The sequence below is a fragment of the Camelus ferus genome, chromosome 27 (assembly GCF_009834535.1).
Source record: "Camelus ferus isolate YT-003-E chromosome 27, BCGSAC_Cfer_1.0, whole genome shotgun sequence".
In the NCBI taxonomy this organism is placed as follows: domain Eukaryota; kingdom Metazoa; phylum Chordata; class Mammalia; order Artiodactyla; family Camelidae; genus Camelus; species Camelus ferus.
Window position 1 is genome coordinate 9,271,676 of NC_045722.1, and position 17,046 is coordinate 9,288,721.

The 17,046-nt window shown below is 44.0% G+C and overlaps 1 protein-coding gene across 4 annotated transcripts in view; it reads right to left on the minus strand.

Annotated features, from left to right (window-relative positions):
* Positions 1–1,959: 1,959 nt before the first annotated feature.
* Positions 1,960–17,046, minus strand: part of ADAMTSL3 (ADAMTS like 3) — a 262,131-nt gene continuing 247,044 nt past the window's right edge. For 2 of the 4 annotated variants that reach the window (XM_032469126.1, XM_032469125.1), the window contains exons 26-30: positions 14,356–14,539; positions 12,741–12,945; positions 9,829–9,929; positions 4,756–4,970; positions 1,960–4,073 (exon numbers count right to left, since the gene is read on the minus strand). In XM_032469126.1, the coding sequence (XP_032325017.1) occupies positions 3,967–4,073; positions 4,756–4,970; positions 9,829–9,929; positions 12,741–12,945; positions 14,356–14,539 (812 nt within the window). In that variant the 3' untranslated portion in view covers positions 1,960–3,966. Of the gene's footprint in view, positions 4,074–4,738; positions 4,971–9,828; positions 9,930–12,740; positions 12,946–12,966; positions 14,163–14,355; positions 14,540–17,046 lie in introns of those variants that run through there. The other 2 variants (XM_032469127.1, XM_032469129.1) reach the window with 2 other exon arrangements.

Here is a 17,046-nt window from a genome sequence, read left to right on the forward strand (position 1 = left end):
GAAGAAAACAGAAGGTCACAATTAGAACATCTTCATGTTGTAGGCACAATCCATAGTGGATACTCCAATTAAGGGACGATACTTTAAAGAGAAGCAGTATATCTGCATATTCTCAAAGTATTGCCTCTAAAATAAATATTTATTAATTACAAAGAGAAAAATAGTAGTTTCTTCTACTGAGGAGAGTTTAGTTGATAGTTTCCTCTGTAGAGAAGAAACTTGGCAGAAACCACCGGAAGGTCGAGGTAAACATCACCAGTAACAGCTCATGTTGACACACCATCCCCCCGATACCACACACCGAGACAGGCAATAACACATAACCTCACTCCACACACTGGATAACCCCGAACTGAGGGGCATTCTGTAAAATCCCTAGCCAGCGTCATGCTCAAAAGTGTCAAGATCATGATGGACAAGAAGAGCCTAAGGAGGCGTCACAGACTAGAGGAGACTGAAGAGGCAAAGCAACCAAATGCAACGTGGGATCCGAGACCAGAACCCGAGCAGAAAAAAAAAAAAAAAGGGCAATAGTGGAAAAATGATGAAATCCCCGAATGCCAGTATGTAAAAGACAGAACATTTGGGAATTCGTCACACTGTACATAAGAGAGAACCCATCAGCGCTTTTACTGTGAAATCTGAATTTTTCTGTGTCCTTGCATAGTTACTGAAGATTTAAAAAATATTTCAAACTGCCAAAAAAAAAAAAAAATAAAGGGAGTTTCCTAGAAAAATTCCTCTGAGTTGGAAATAAAGTTGTAACTTTTCCTCTCTCTCCTGTTAATGTTCTCTACTCCTTGTAACTTATGTAGGCCGTAGAGAAGGACAGAAAGAAAGGGAAGAGAGAAAAAAAGAAAAGGGAGAAAGAAAGGAAAGAAGGAAGGAAGGAAGAGAGAGAGAGAAAGAAAGAGAGAGAGAGAGAGGAAGAAAGAAAGAAAGAGGAAGAGAGAAAGATAGAAAGAAAAAGAAAGAGGAGTGAGGAAGAGGGAAAGAGAAGAGAGAAGGAAGAAAAGAGGAAAGGAAAGGTGAAAAGGAGGAAAGGAAAGATGAAAGAAGGAAGGAAAGAATGAAAAAGGAAGAAGGAAGTACACTGTTGAGATGTTTGCGGTGTCCCATTGCTTTGGCTCAGCCTCGTGAGGTTAACATAGTCTCACAAGTTACTGTCAAATGGTTAATTTTCATCTTCACCAAGTGACTTTGGAAACTCCAAAGCCCATGGCAAATGAAGGGACATCTCAGTTCCAATCACATGAACATTTTCTATAAAGACTCACTGTCAGTCTTTTTTTTTTTTTTTTTTCACTGTCAGTCTTAAAGCCCTATACAACTGACCCTTAAACAACGTGGGGGTCAAGGGTGCCAACCTTCCCCGCACCTGCGTTATGGCTTACAGTTGGCCCTCCTTATACTCCACTCCTCCGTATCCGCAGTTCTGCGTCCACATATTCAACCAACCTCAGATGGTGTTGTATTTACTACTCAAAGAAATCCACATACAAGAGGACCTAAGCAGCTCAAACCCGTCAACTGCATGAGTTGGAAGGAATTGAAGGGGTCACTCACCAAGTGCTGCTAAAAAGCCTCTGGGTGCAGACATCTCAAGTCAGTCCGTGAACTCCTTACAGTGGCCAAAAATAAAAGAGTATTACTTCCTCCAGCTCCATTCTCCCAACCACACCTACCTCCATACCTGTTTCCAGCTGTCCATTTGAGACTCCCTTCCACCCCTTCTGCCCTTGACATTCTTTTGACTGTGATTCACAGGAAGTCAGTGACTGGGATGGGGGTGTCAGAGTGAATCTCTGTGTGATCTGCCCTGAATCCTGTAAGCACTCTCCAAAGGGCAGTCCAAGGCCCTGAGCCCAGAAGGGCTGCTCCTGGACTCACAAGGAGGCAGCCAAGGTGACAACACCCAAGGCTACCAAGAACAGAATGCAAATAAGTCACCTCTATTTATAAGGATGCCACTGAATAATCAAAGTACATTTATTTCTGAATTACTTAAGGATCATGAAAGAGAAATACCAACTCTTATGTGATAGAAACAGTAGTAAAATACAGTACACAGGAATGCCATCTGAATGATAACAAAAAGTACAATAGCAAATGAAAAATAGCAACTTTAAATACAAAGGTGAAGCAATTTAATAAGAAATTCTGTTAATAAGAAAAATATATGTCCCATGTCTTTATTACATTCTGTACAAAATAAAATATTGCACCTTTAAGTCATATAATAAATATATACAAAGAGTATTTTACAAATGATCTCTCTTTTAATTTAAAAACCTTCAACAATCAAGTGTGATTGATGATTAACAACTCACGTTCCCGCATCCATTCCCAACCACCAAGCCCTCCGCGTACAGTAGTGCTCATCCCAGTGTCGGTGAGGCTGAAGTTAGAACAAGAGGCCTGACGCTCGGGATAGGGCAGAGAGACTCAGCACGCTTGTCCGCAGACAAAGCCAAAGCCGGAACGCACTGTCCACTTACGAGTGGTCGGGGACTAAGTCCAGCACTCCCGCTTCAGGGAACTTTGCTGTAGATGGTGTGCGAACAGGCAAGTGCGACACGGAATAAAGAAGTGTGACCACTTACTTGGCGTTGTGTGGCATCTAAAGCCGTAACTGGTAGCATGTAAGGAAAAAGCCCCCTAATGAAATCAGCTTTAGAGTTTACAATTTAGTTCTCGTCCCCAAATCCTTCAGCAGCAACATTTACTTGAAACCTAACCTCCACCCTGACACGTCATCGCTAACACCAGCATCGGCCCAATCTAAACCCAAACCAGCTCTGACCTAACCTGGCCCTAACTCTAATTCCTGAAGCCAACCCTAGCCCTAGCCCTAACTTAACTTCCTTTCTCACCTAACCCAATCCTAAAACCAAACTAACCCTAAACTTGATCACCAGATCCTAACTTTAACCCCTCATCCTCACTGCACCTGCCAGCCTAACCCTAATTTGCTTTGGATTTACTGAGAAGTCAGTTCAAATTAAAACAATTATTTACCATCAACAACTCCTTTCAATGATCGCGTTTCAAATTTAGATTACTTTCTTGCAATTTTTCCAAAATAAAAATCCTTAGAAATACTATTTTATGCATAAATTAGATCTAATAAGGCTTTGGTTTTCTGTTTGTGTGCAAGAGAATAGTGCTTAGAAAAAGTTTCATTCACAGCTCTTCAAAAAGAAAGCTTTGAATCTTCACCATCAGTAGAAGAGGTTAGCTTTCCCTCTGATTTCCAAGATGCCTCATTTGGTCACAGATAGATTTCCGTAGTTGCGAAAATGGCAGCAACATTTGCTCTGTGTTTTCTTCCACAGGTTCTCGAAGAGCGAGGACAAGACGCCATCCCACCCCCCACCCCACCCACCATGATCCCTGGAAAAGTCAGGGTCATGAGCCTGTCCAGAGTGACTGTCTCTTTTTCACAGACTAAACTCAAGGATCCATAAAAATGCCATTAGCGCCAACGACTTAACAACTACTGGCCAGAGCTTCTAGAACGTAAATGCCTTATAAACCTGCTGAAACCCTAAAACTGAGAGACGTCATCAGTTGCTGTGCTTCCCAAGACCTCATGATGCTCCACTCTATACTCGTCTGCAAATCACAGGAAGAGGCAGCTCGCGACAATGCGCAGGTGACCTCGGTGCTTTCCTGATTAGGACAGGACGAGGTCCCAAGTGCAATGGCCTGCCTGCCAGGGGGTTTGATGTTAGTCCTGGAATATATAATTTAAAAGAGTTAGAGTTAAAACCCAACCACAGGGAAATGACAGTAACAAATTTTAACGGTGGTGATTTTGCATCGACCTCTGTTGGTAGAATCTAGAGTGTGTTTGTTTGTTTGTTTTAAGAAATACACGTTTTGAACCAGCTACAAGGGGAAAAGAGCTTTTACATTTTTGTTTTATCTTCACAGCAGCATTCTGACCACCCTCCCCCAAAAGTTTTAGCCTTCTTGACACGACCGGCAGCACCTCTGTTGGTAGAGGTCTAGCGAACACAAATTAAGATGCTTTACAAACGTGCAGTAGTGAGTTGTGTCTGTGCAGTCTCCTGTAAAGAAAAAAATGTATTTCCATTTAACATGTAGCTCACTAGAAACCTAGTTTAAAAAAAAAAAGCATTTGATTTATGAAAAGCAGAAACTAAGATCACAGAGTTAAGTGAAAAAACTAGGCTTGGGTTAGAGCCACTGCTCTGCAGCGGAGTCAGAGATGCACTGGACTCGCTTCGTGGCTGGGCCTCCAGGGACCTCCCAGCCCTTCAGGCCACCGGGCCACCCCCTAGTGCTCACCGCAGCACTGCTTAGCTTTTGAAGGGTCATGGACCCCCAGGAAAACTTATCAAAGCTATGGACCCACTCCTTGGAAAAATATATACAAGATTACATTTTACGTACAACTTCAGGATATTTGCATACCTGCCAGTCCCATCTTATGGGGAGTCTTAGGGGATGAGTCCCTGTCTTAGGGGGTGAGATTTCAGGCAAAAGGGAGTTTGTGCAGAGGCTACCAGTGTTCATTAGAAGGCCACTGACCACCCTACTCACTCAACTCTTTTTTTCTCTAAAGAACACCCAGTTACACCCACATCAAAGCCACTAATCTCCTCATGTCCCAAGATACCACATCCATTCAGAACAGCCCCTGTGGACACGACCCTGGCAAAAGGCACCAGGTGGTCTGGTTTGGACAAGGCTTCGGGGGCAGTCGTGATACCTGAGCGGGGTACGTACTGTCACAGGAAGGCCCCATGCAGTGCCGCCAGGATGCGGGTTTCTTTTTCTGCACACAGTGTCTCTCAGCCACTGGTTTGCAGCTCCTTGTGTGGACACAGTCGACTTTCCGAGACTGGAAGCCCCTGCCGCAGGCCGCCGTACAGGGCCTCCAAGGGCCGGGGCGCCAACACGTGTCACAAGCCCCTGATGAGCAGTTCCTCCTCCAGGTGGCTCTGAAATGAAACAAACAAACAAAAGAAAGGAAAATGGAGAAGTGGGGTGTCACTTCTTGCTGGGATCAAGTCTTTAACCATACTACATTTTCGATGTATTAAAGGTTTGACAACTAGGACCCTATGCAACAGGAAACTGATCTGCATTGCTCCCGGCTGACTAAGCAAAGTGGGGGAGGAATCGTGATCTTAACAGAGGCAAGCAAACCACGTGTTTCCATTAGCCTCCCACACCCAGTCAAGGGACACACCTCAAAAGATGCACTGTCCTGATAAAGCTGGAGCAGATCAGTTTAGGCAAAGAAGAGAAGAATGACACATCTGTTAACAGACTTGAAGTTCTGTTTATATCAGCACTTGAAATACATTCTCGTGTGAGTATGAAGTGGTGTGTGAGCAATCTTGTCTGCTAAGAGAAGTGCTCCTGGTTTACATTTAGGTCACACCACGACTCATCGTGGGAACTAACAAAGACCTTTTGGGAAGAGGGATCTACCTCTGGTTTCCTTACCCTTTAAAATAGAACAGAAAGTTAATGCCTTCTGTTTCTGTTGCTGTTGTTGTCGGAAAGGATCCGCTGTATATTTATATTTTTTGGATAGCCATGTTCCAGAGGACTTTCCAAATACTTTACATAGATTGACTCATTTAATCCTCACAACCACCTTATACATCAGGTACTTAATTTTTTTCATTCACCTACAATATTATATTAGTTTCTGGTGTACAGCGCGGTGATTCAATACTTTTATAGGTTATACTCTGCCACACAGTCCAGAGAAGTAGGAAAAAAACTCGGAAAGAACAAAGAATGAAGCAGAAACACACAGCGCTTCAGAGATGAGAGAAGGAATCACCCCCAATGACTTTCCATCCCTTGGTAACAGTCCTTCCTGAGGTCTCATGGCAGTCTCCGTTTGAATTCTTGAGACATTTTGGTATATCTATAAAAGGTTCCTTATTGGGGCACATAATCTGTAAGGAGTGTTGAAACACCACTGGAAATGTCATAAGATGGAGAAAATTGTGATCACCTGAACTTCTCTAGTATTACACATAGTTAGAAGCAATACTTTGATTGGCCAGTAGGGGGAGACTCCATCAAAGGGTTTACTTAAACAACACTGTCACACCAAACTGTTTATAAGATTTCTCAGAAGAGGAGGGATGAAGTTTTCCTGTTAACTGCAGGGTTTTTGTTCTCCCCATTGGGTATGAATCTTAGAGGCCAAAAGCTGAGTTGCTTTGGACAGCTGGGCAGAGACAGAGTACTCCTTAGCCGTCCCCCTATGCAAAGATCAGCTTTTCGACTGGAAAAAGCTGAACAAATATTCAAAGAATACATTTTAAAAGACACCAAATTGCTGAATGCAAGAGCAGCGGTCCTGTCCTAATACGAAGTCTCCTGCTTTCTTTGTATGAACCATTCCAAGTTGACTTTTGCTGTTTCCAGCCCAAAGGACCTTAACTAATACAGCCACTTTTTCTGTTTTGATAGAAGGTAGGGCCAGTGGGAAGCCTGAAGGAACTATTTAGCTTCCTAAATATAAAAGATGAGAGGCGCCCAGGAAGCTAGAGAACAACACCTATGCTGAAGCCCAAGAGGTTAGTCATCAAGGACCCAATAAAACCATGCAAGCCTGCCCAGCAGAGAGCATCGCTTCCTTCAGGCCAGGGATGGGGTGGGACTGGGGTTTGGGACGCCTGAGCTAGGGGGACCCAGTCTGGGCACCGACACCGTGCACACTAATGGAGTTTGTGTGCTTTTCCACATAACACGTGAAAGTAGAAATGGCAGCAGAAATCATAAGGTAACCCTGTTTCTACTAGCCTTTGTCAGTTTCTCATTCCTATTCAGTCCAGCTCTGCTCCTACCGCAAATAACCCCTTTCATCATCAGCCAGATGGAACTACTGATTCTGGGCCGTAGATGCCAGGGCTGGCTTATTCTCAGAAGTACGTGGGCAGCTTTAAAGAGATGTAGATTGCCAGGCTCCACTCCCTCCCAAAGATTCTGATTCATGAACTCTGAGTTGAGGCCCAAGAATCTCTATTTAAGAAACTTCCCAGGTAATTTTGACTCTTGGCTAAGGTGAGGAATCACCACTTTGAGAAACAAACTCTCTGGGTCCTCAAGCATTTCCCCAGGTCCTCATGTTGTCCTCTTGCCACAATGGGCAATGTGCTAGCTCTTCCTTGATAATTCTCACTCCCTCTGTAACTCTTTTCAATGGAAGCCACACCTCCCAAACCCTTCCCAGGGCCTATGGAAGAGGCTAGCAGACAGCCGGCTCACCACTGATCCTCTGCTCAAGGCCTCTAATAACATCACTCCCTATAAAACACCCTGAGGTGTTTACATTTACTGAGGCCATATTATGGCAACTGGGGGCCTCCAGCTGGGCCACTGCTCCCCTTCCATGCTCCATCTCTCCATAAAGGGAGATCTAACACCTTATCTACCTTCAGCAAACCCACAGTAAGCATGCACAGTCAGTGGAAGAGGTCTGGGGGGGGGGGGAAGGAGGCCAGAAAACTGCAAAAGCAACCCACAGGAGCTCTCTAAACTAAACTCATCCTTCATCTATAAACCAACAGTTGTCTGGGGAAAATAAATAGCATGAAAGAAAAGCACCAGGGTCACAGCTGAATAGCCAGTCCTGGAGGAAGCAGAAGCAATAGAGAAAATGAAAGGCAGCTTGACTCTTTTCCCTTTCAGGTCTGGGAATTTTTCTTCTATGATTTCTTTTAAAAATGTCTTGCTTTTCAGTTAATTTCCATATCTCTTTCTCTAAAACCCCACTTCAGGTACGGAACCTCCCAACATCTGTTATTCTCTCTATTTTCTGCTTCTTGTTTTTGCTGCTGTTGGTGGGAAAGTGCATGGCAGACACAAGGAACTGAATTAAGACAGTGTGGCTGGAACACAGAGAGTGAGAGAGTGAGGTCTTGGATGAGGCTGTGATGGGACATAGGACTTGGCTGTGCAATATTTTATAGGCCACATTGTGGATTTTGGTCAACTTTTTTCCTAAGAGCAAGTGGAGCCTCTGAAGTGATGTTAATCTAGCAGGGAGATGGGGTGGGGTGGTGGTATGGTCAGATTTGCATTTTGGGAAAGATTACTCTGGTTGTAGTATGGAACTGGATTGGAAAGGAGCATGGATGGATGAAGGGAGACCATTTGGATGGCTTGGCCAAGGATGATGGTGGCAAAGATGGAAAAAAAGTGGATGGGTTTGAGAAAAAATACAAAGAGCCATCATAAAAAGTAACCAGAAAAGTACAAATTAGAAGAAGTTATAATTTTTCATTCATCAGATAGGCAAAAGTTTTAAAAGATTGAAAATCTATATAATGTTGATGAAAATATATACTGTTGGTATAGACATTTTGATGGCAATTTGAGTAGTACCCAAATGAGCATGACTGTTAATCCAGTTCCATATCTAAAATCTGTAAGAATATTACCCTTTGTACATAAAGATCTATGTTCCAGGATGTTTACTGCAGCATTTGTTTATAATAGCAAAAATTGGAAACAATCAAATGTCCATCAGCAGTGGAATGAGGTAATATTACATATAATAATTCAAAAGAATATGGTGACTCTTATGTACTCAGATGGGAAAAAAAAAAGGCTATAATGTATTGATAAGTAGAAAAAGCAATTTTCAGAAAAATGTGTCTGGAATGTTATAAAGAAAGCTGAATCCACATATGTGTTTGTATTGTAAACGCATCTTTGAGGGGGCAAAGCAAAACATCTGGGGTGATGCGTATCAGTCTGTGTGTGGTCTCTATCTTCTGAGCAAAACTGAAAACTAGGTTGTCTGTTGAGAATAAGGGCAGCTGTTCCAAACATTTTCCATTTGAGGAGAGTGGTTCTGGCTTGAATTGTGTTGTGGGGAATAGGAAATGCAGCTGACACCACATTGCCAAACCTTACTGAAGGCTCAAAATGGAAACTCAGCCAATTGTCAAGGTCATCTCCTTTTCTCCAGCAAGACTCAGGGCGTGGAGGAGAAAGGAGGCGCCACGTGCTGAGCATCTTCCATGACCCAGGCTGCTTGCGTGCTTCCCACTCAGCCAACTAACCAAAACTTCACAGCCATAACATCCCATGAACAATAAGACCTCATTTTGCAGATTAGGAGGTTAGGTAGTCCAAGGTGACACAAAAAGAGAGTGGTGGATCTCCAAATGTCCCCTTTAGCGTGCCTTCCCAGCTCTCTCCTCCGTCTCTCTGGCTGGGGAACGCCCTCTGGGATGGGGAGTTGCCACATGGAAGGAGTCTGGGTGTCTCTGGGTGACCTCATGGAACAAAGCTCTCCTACTCCTAAACCATCTACCAGCTCAGACTTTTAGATAAGAGAAAAGCAAGAACATTTTTTCTTGTTTAATCCCCTTAACAAGATAAAAGTTTGTTTTATTCTCTGCTAACCCACTGAGTCCGTGTCTTAATCAAACAGTTTCTAACCAGAGGAATAAAGTAGTTCATTGAAAACACTAGGAAGATTTCATCTGTAAACCTAAATGAAGTATTAGTAGGCTTCACCAGCTTTGTATATATAGAGGGGAAGATATCTGTCTATTTTCAATGCTACTTTTTTCCCTCTTTGGGGTATCTCTGTATTTTTAACATCCAAGTAATTTGTGATTATAAACAGCACATATTAATTAACATTTCAGTATAATACAGGTTATTGAGGATGGTACTGCAAGAAATCATAGTTTAGGAGGAATTGTCCATTATGAGAGGCAGTTATAATACAGGAGAGATGACTTGCTTTTCAGGTGGTCATAGTCACTGACTGAGCAGGAGAGGTGGTGTGCTGCCCTAGGGTGGGGCCCCTACCTCCTTCTGTCATCACAGCCGGAGTCAGAACTGTTGTGGTGTTGACAGACTAGATGCTGCTGCTGCGTCCTCACCGCACGACCCAGGCAATGTCCAGGACACTGGAACAAAAGCACAACGCAGGACACACAACCTTGTGAGCTCGCGCATGCTGGGGTACCAAAGTCACGTGCTGCGGCGGGACTGCCAAAGACTAGCTCCAGGCGATCAGCTGTCCACAAGGGGAGTTAGGGAGGGTGGAAGCCCAGCTCTGAGGACCAGATAGCCCTCCTTCAGAGCCAGGAAGACACCTCAGTTTCCTTTCCTCCTCTTTTCCCTGAGAAACTTAAACCACATCTGGAGAGAAGGGAAAAGGGCAGGGCTAGTCTGTACTGGATCAGGCTTAGGTTCAGCAATGAATATTCTTAAAACCATAAGCTACTGCCAAGTTTGGGTTTTCCTGCTCTGAGCAAAAATGGAGGCTTGTGTGTTGAGGTGAACTCAGTTATAGAAAAAAAATATTTTTGACATGCAGTTCATAAATTTTTATGTAGTCATAACTACAATTAATTTTCCTTATAAATTTGGTTTATGTTTGAAAAGGTCTTTCCCATCAGGATAGTTCTGTTCCAGTTTAATTACTTTTATATTGAGTACTTTAATCAGGTCAGAATTTATTTTGCCGTATGCTGTGAGTTTGGGCTCATACACATACACACACACACACACACACACACACACACACACATACACCCTATTGGTTCTGTTTCCTACAGGAAACTCCAACTAATGCAGGTACACAGATTCTGATACTGACAAGTGGGGTGCCCCTTTAACAAATACTTAAAAATGTGGAAGTGGCTTTGGACTGGGTGATGGGGAGAGGCTGGAAGGGTTTTGAGGGGCATGCCAGGAAAAGTCTAGATTGCCTTGAAGGGGATGTTGGTAGAAATATGAACATTAGAGGTGATTCTGGTGAGGCTTCAGATGGAAAGAAGGAACATACGATTGGAAACTGGAGGAAAGGCAATTCTCATCATAAAGTGGCAAAAAAACCCAACCTTGGCTGAATTGTGTTCTGTTGCTTTGGGGATGGGAGAACTTGCAAGTGATGAAACTGGGTATTTTGCTGAGGAGATTTCTAAACAAAGTGTTCCAGGTGCAAGTTGGCTCCTCCTTACTGCTTACAGTAAAATGTGAGAGGAGAGAGATGAATTGAAGAAATTGTTAAGAAAAAAGGTTCAACCAGAACTTGAAGATGTGGATAATTCTCAGTCCATCTGTACTTCAGAAAAAATGAGAAAGTACGTTCTGGAGAGGACACGAAAGGTGCGGCTGGGCAGCCGCTTCATGAGGAGGTCAGCATGGAGTGAGGCAGCCGTCCCAGCAGAAGTGAGGCACAGAGGCAGGACTGCGCCAGCAGAGACACTGCCAGTCTGCACCAAAAGGAACACAGTAAATGAAGGCTTTCAAACCTTGGGGATTCCACAGGATGGATGATGAAGCTGTTCAGCTGCAAACATGCTTTCTTCTTCAAGAAAAGGGACAAATGACCCAAAGGTGATTCAGAAATCAGCAGGGCTGCCGCTCCTACTACAGGCCCTGGGGAAAGGGTGGTCCCCACCGAGTTTCAGACGGTGGGGCTCCCTCCGCGATTTCAGTGGGCCAGTCCTTCAGGGGCAGGGAGACCCCGAGGAGCCATGAGGGTTAGGCTGCTCCCTGGGGCCACGGAGGCAGTGCTGCTGCCGTAGTGTGTCTGGAAGGCAGAGCATCAAGCCAAAGAAGATTCTTCTCAAGATTCTTCAGATCTAGTGGAATCATGTTTGCCAGGTTTTGGACTTGACTGGGACCCATCATCCTTTTCTTCTTTTTGAGTTCTCTCTTTTGGAATAAGAATGTCTATCCTATGCTTGTCCCACTGTTGTGTCTTGAAAGTACACAACTTGTCTGGTTTCACAGGTTCACAGCTGGAGAAGAATTTTGCTTCAGGATGACTCATTTCTCACCCATCCTCCATCTAGGTGACATTTAGTGAGGCTTTTGATTTTGAATCAATGTTGCAATGGGTTAAGACTTCTGGGGATATTGGGATGGGGTGAATATATTCTGCACATGAGAAGGATATGAATTTGGGGAGATTAGGGGGTGGAGTGTTATGGACAGAACTGAATCCCCTTAAAATTTATATGTTGAAGCCCTAACTGCCAATGTGACTGTATTTGGAGATAGGGTCTATTTGAGGTTAAAGGTTAAATGAGGCCATAAGGATGGGGCCTTAACCCAATAGGAATAGTGTCCTTGTAAGTAGAGGCAGTGACACCAGAAATCTCTCTCTTTCTGTGTGCGCATAGCGAAGAAGCCATGTGAGGACACAGAGAGAAGGTGGCTGTCTACACTCCAGGAAGAGATGCCTCACCAAAACCAGCCCTGAAAACATCTTGCTTTTGGACTTTCTGTAACAGTGAGAAAATAAATTTCCGCTGTTTAAGGCACCCAGTCCGGGATATTTTGTTATGGCGGTCCTGCAGACTAATACAGGGTCCTACACACTTCTTTAAAATTCTTCCCAAGTATTTTTTTATTATAATATTACTCAAGGTAGCATTTGGGATATGGGTTCTGACACTTTTGTGCACATGTTACTAATGTTCCTCTGCTCCTTTTCTTAAAGCCTGCTCTTATTCCTACTGCCTCAAACCAGTCTGTCCTGGACTTTCTGCTATTGAGTTGCTGCACTCAGAGGGACACAACCTTGGTTTGCCTTTGTAGTGGAAGACAGAGACACTATGACTTCTAAATGCAATCCTTGAGGTCGGATACATACATTCATTTTAAAGCCCAATAGGATCCCCCCACAAAATTAAAAAAAAAAAGTATTAGAAACAAGGTGATGATTATCCTACTATCAAAACAGTAGAATTTGTCGGGATTACCTGGTTCCCTGGGTCAACCAGCCCTTGAACACACGGGTGACCAGAGCAGGGTCTTCTCCCCAGAGGCCTGTCCCTGGGGGCACACGCTCTTGGAGGCATCACCTGCACAGTTCCGTTGGCTTTTGTGCGCTTACATGTCACTTGCCGACTGCGGAATCCTTCACCACAGGACACGGAACACTCTGACCACACGCTTGCGAACCACCTAGGAACAAAATCCACAGGCGCTTAGTAAGGACTGGTATGACAGACCCTACAGAGAGCGTCCTCCAAAGGAAAACCGGATCCTAACACGATGACTGTGTCAGGGCCGTCACACATCTCCCTGGGACAGGGCAGCAGCACAAGTAACCCCCAGCCCTACTCTCAGATTCTGTTTTACTCAGAGAAGCGACAGAATTACCACATAGAACCAACCAACACAGAGGTGGGGTAGAGCCATCTTCAAGTATGTGAGAGCCTCAGAGAGTAGAGCTTGGGCACAGTCGGGTGGAGATTTCAAAAAGGTGAATTTCAACTGATTGAAAACAAAGGGAAGAAAGTATTTTTAAGGCACCTATAAGCTCTTTTTGCAGCAGGATATTTACATGTTATCTTATGTAATTGCCATGTTGTTCCCATTCTTCTAAGGAAGAAACTAATGTCTGTGGGGGTCAAATAGCTATTGTCACATCACTAACATGCCAACAGAGCTGGGATTAAATTCTAGACTTATCTGACTCTAAAGTTCATACTCTGATGGTTTCAGGAGACTAATCTTAGAAGTGGACACCTTGGAGATACAGAGAGCTCTGCCACTGAAGATGTTCAAGCTGCTGCTGGGACATGACACAGCAGGGCTTCCTAACCAGAGGCCCATGCTTCTCTAAGGGAACCCTGGACTTGGATGGGAAAAGAATTCCATTTTTTAAAAACTGAAGTATAGTTGCTTTACAATGTTGTGTTAATTTCAGGAGGCTCCTGGAGAAATCATCGTGAGAAATGATGATGGCTTGGACCCCAGTGGTAACAGTGGAAATTGACAAGCGTGGATGGAAGTGAGAGGAGAAGGGGAGTTTAGGATGCCGTCGCTGTGGGCTGGAACACAGGGGATGGGTCGGGTTTGGTGGGGATCATGCGTTTGATTTTGGACTTTTACAAAATTATCGATTAGTGTCATCTATTACACAGTAAGGTTATTAATGGTTTTACCTCTGGGTTGGAGTCTAGGAAACAGAACTTTTAACTAGCAGCCCTAGTGAGTCTGGCCCCCTGCATGAGCTCCTAGGTAAACCCATGAGATCAGCTTCGCCGCGCTCTTAGGGTGCAGTGCGAGTGCAGGCAGCAGACTTGGGCAGTGATTAAGAGCGGCGGCTCTGAGATCAGATTATCTCAGTCTGAGTTCTGGCCCTTGTGGCTGTGTGGCCTAGGGATTTTCTCCATCTGTGAAATAGAAAACGAATAGCGTCAGCTTTGTAGGTGATTGTGAAGTGCCCCACATAAGGCAGTTAGCAGAGGGCCTGATACAGTGCACGGTAAGTAAATCTTAGTGACTGAGTTATTAAATCCAAATTACTGTGTGTTTTAAAACCGGCAAAAACCTGGTTCTGGTGAGATAAGAAGTGACTATCCATACCTCGAGGGGCAGTCCCGGATGTTACAGGGCTGGAACCCAGACAGGGGCTTCTGGAGATGACCACAAAAGGCCTCGCTCACTTCCTGCCCATTGGCCATCACGCACCGGGGTCTCTGAACTCGGGCTCCCAGGTGGCCACAGGTGGCAGAACATTGTGTCCAGTTGCCCAGCTCCCAAAAAGGCTCTGCAGAAAGAAAATGAATGCCATGACAACCCTGGGCGAGAAACGATGATGCGCTGGAGACGACAAGGCCAAAGCCCACCACGAGCTGTTTTCTGGCTGGCCGCCTGTCTGGTCCTTTAAGTAGCACACAGAGAGTAAGCCATCACACAGTGCAAGGGGGTCCTTTAAATCTCCTTCTCCCTCAACGAGCTTACTGTAATAACTGGTGGAATGGCAGCCAGAATGGGGCCCTTGGACCACAGCCTGGGAGAGGGGCTATTGCAGACCAGCTGGATCTGCCAGAAAACTCCCAGGGAGAGGGAGGAGATGTTCTGTGCAGGGGCTGCCTCCTCAGCCCTCTAGCTCTCTCCAAGTGGAGCCAGGAGGACAGGAGAGGAGGGCCTCTTGGGGGACATCCTAGTGGGTTCCATTTCTCACAAGCAGATCAGGTGGAGAAATGAAAGATGATTTAGCAGGGAGCAGGGATTAAGCAGAAAGGTTAAAGAGGCATTTCAGTCCCATCCTTACTTTTCCATTAATTCTTAATCTAAACTTCAGCACAGTCCTGAAGCTGCGTAAATAATCTGTCATGGAGACATCTGGAAAGGTGAAAACGGGACTTTCCTTTAGAAAAGCTGACACTGATCACCTCCAATAATTACAGCTTTTCTATGTTGGTCCCTGTTCCAAACAGTTTTTCCCTTCCCTTTTGACACTTGGTCAAAAGATGAGGTAGGACGCGATGATGACAGATTTGTGTACGATCACGGGAGGTGCCAGATTTTCTTGTAATAATCGCAAGTAATTGATAGCTACCAGCTGTGTCCACAGGCGCCCTCTCAGAGCAGAGTGATTTCTTTAACTTAATTGTTTTCCAGTTTTTCCTTTTGATTTTTGAATTTTTGTCTTACGTTGCATATGGCATCATTGCAGAACAGTATATAATTTTTAGTTGGCCCCTCAGGATTAAAGTTCATTTAAAACAATTTTCTAAATAGCTAAGTTTGCTGAGCATTTTCCAGATGACAGGTATTGAGTTAAACACTTTAACATCAATTTTTCTATTTAATCCTTACGGCCATCCTGTGAATTAGATTATTTTTATATGCAGAGGTGGAAACTGAAAAAAAGCTAAGTGACTTGCCCAGGGTCCCTCATGTGTCAGCTGGATTGGAACCCAGGGTGTCTGGCTCCAGATCGAACTCTTTCTACCAGGCCACATTTCATGAGATACGCTGATAGTTCAAGGCAGGACATACATGTATTTCTTTTAAAAAATGTGGTTTTTTTTTTTATTGAGGTATAATTCATATACAGCAGAATGCTCAGATAGCAAGTGTGCAGTTTGATAAGTTTTCACAACTGTATGTACTTATGTAACCATGATCCAAAGCAAGGTCTATAACATTTCATCACCCCCTAAATCTCCTCTTGCCTCTTTTTAATCAATTCCCATCTCCTCCCAGGCAATTACTTGCTCTTTGCTATCAGTGTACCTCAGTATTACCTGTTCTTGGACTTCATACAATATATACTCTTTTGTGTTTAGCTTCTTCTGCTTAACAAAAGTTTTTGAGATTCATCCATATTGCTGTGCATATCAGTAATTCATTTCTCTTTTATTGCTGAATAATATCCCATTGTTTGAATATACCATAGTTTGTTTATCCATTCTGCTGTTAATTGCCATTATGAAGTGAGGACTGCTATGAACATTCTTACATGAATTTTTTTGTGAACACGTGGTCCTACCTTCACTAAAGTGGCTACAACCATCCCTAGGTATCTCATCACCCTGTTCTGTTTTCTTTATAGATTTTCTACACAGACATACCTTACACATTTATCTGTTTACTTGTTCGTTGTCCTTCTCTCCTACTGGAATGTCCCGTCCTTCAGATTGGACATGTTATATATTAGGAACTCAGCCAGCAATTGTTAAGTTAATGAGTATCTTTGAAATGCTAACCCCTGAAGGGTTGGCATATTCCACAATGCGTGTATGTGTGTGTAGGAGACGGCAGAACAATGTAGGTAGTTCCAATAAACCAAATTTTGAAATATCCCCAAAACTCCACCTTTACCAGCAGTTTCAGCCTCGTGAATATCCAATTTTTTTATTAACTGATTTGAGGGGGTCATTTCGATCTTCACGTTCCATGCCACAGGGAACTTCTCTCTGCCTTGCACATCCCGATTTCTCTGCCTGGAATGTTCTTCCTCTTCCTGGAATGTTCTTCCTCTTCCTGGAATGCTCTTCCTCTTCCCAGGACAAACATCATGACCTATGTGAAGACCTGGCTGACTTCTCCAAAGAGCATTAGGGTCCCTTCCTCAGACCTGCCATGTTCCTCGGTGCTTTGGTCATTCTTCTATTACAGCACTTGTCACACTGATTCCAAACACCTGTTTACATGACTGCCTCCTTCTTTAGACTGTGAGCTTCTCAAGGGCTAGGTCACCTCTGTATCCCCAGCCCTGGCAAGAGTAAGCCCCGGGCAAGTACTTGTTGAATGTGGTTATGTTTG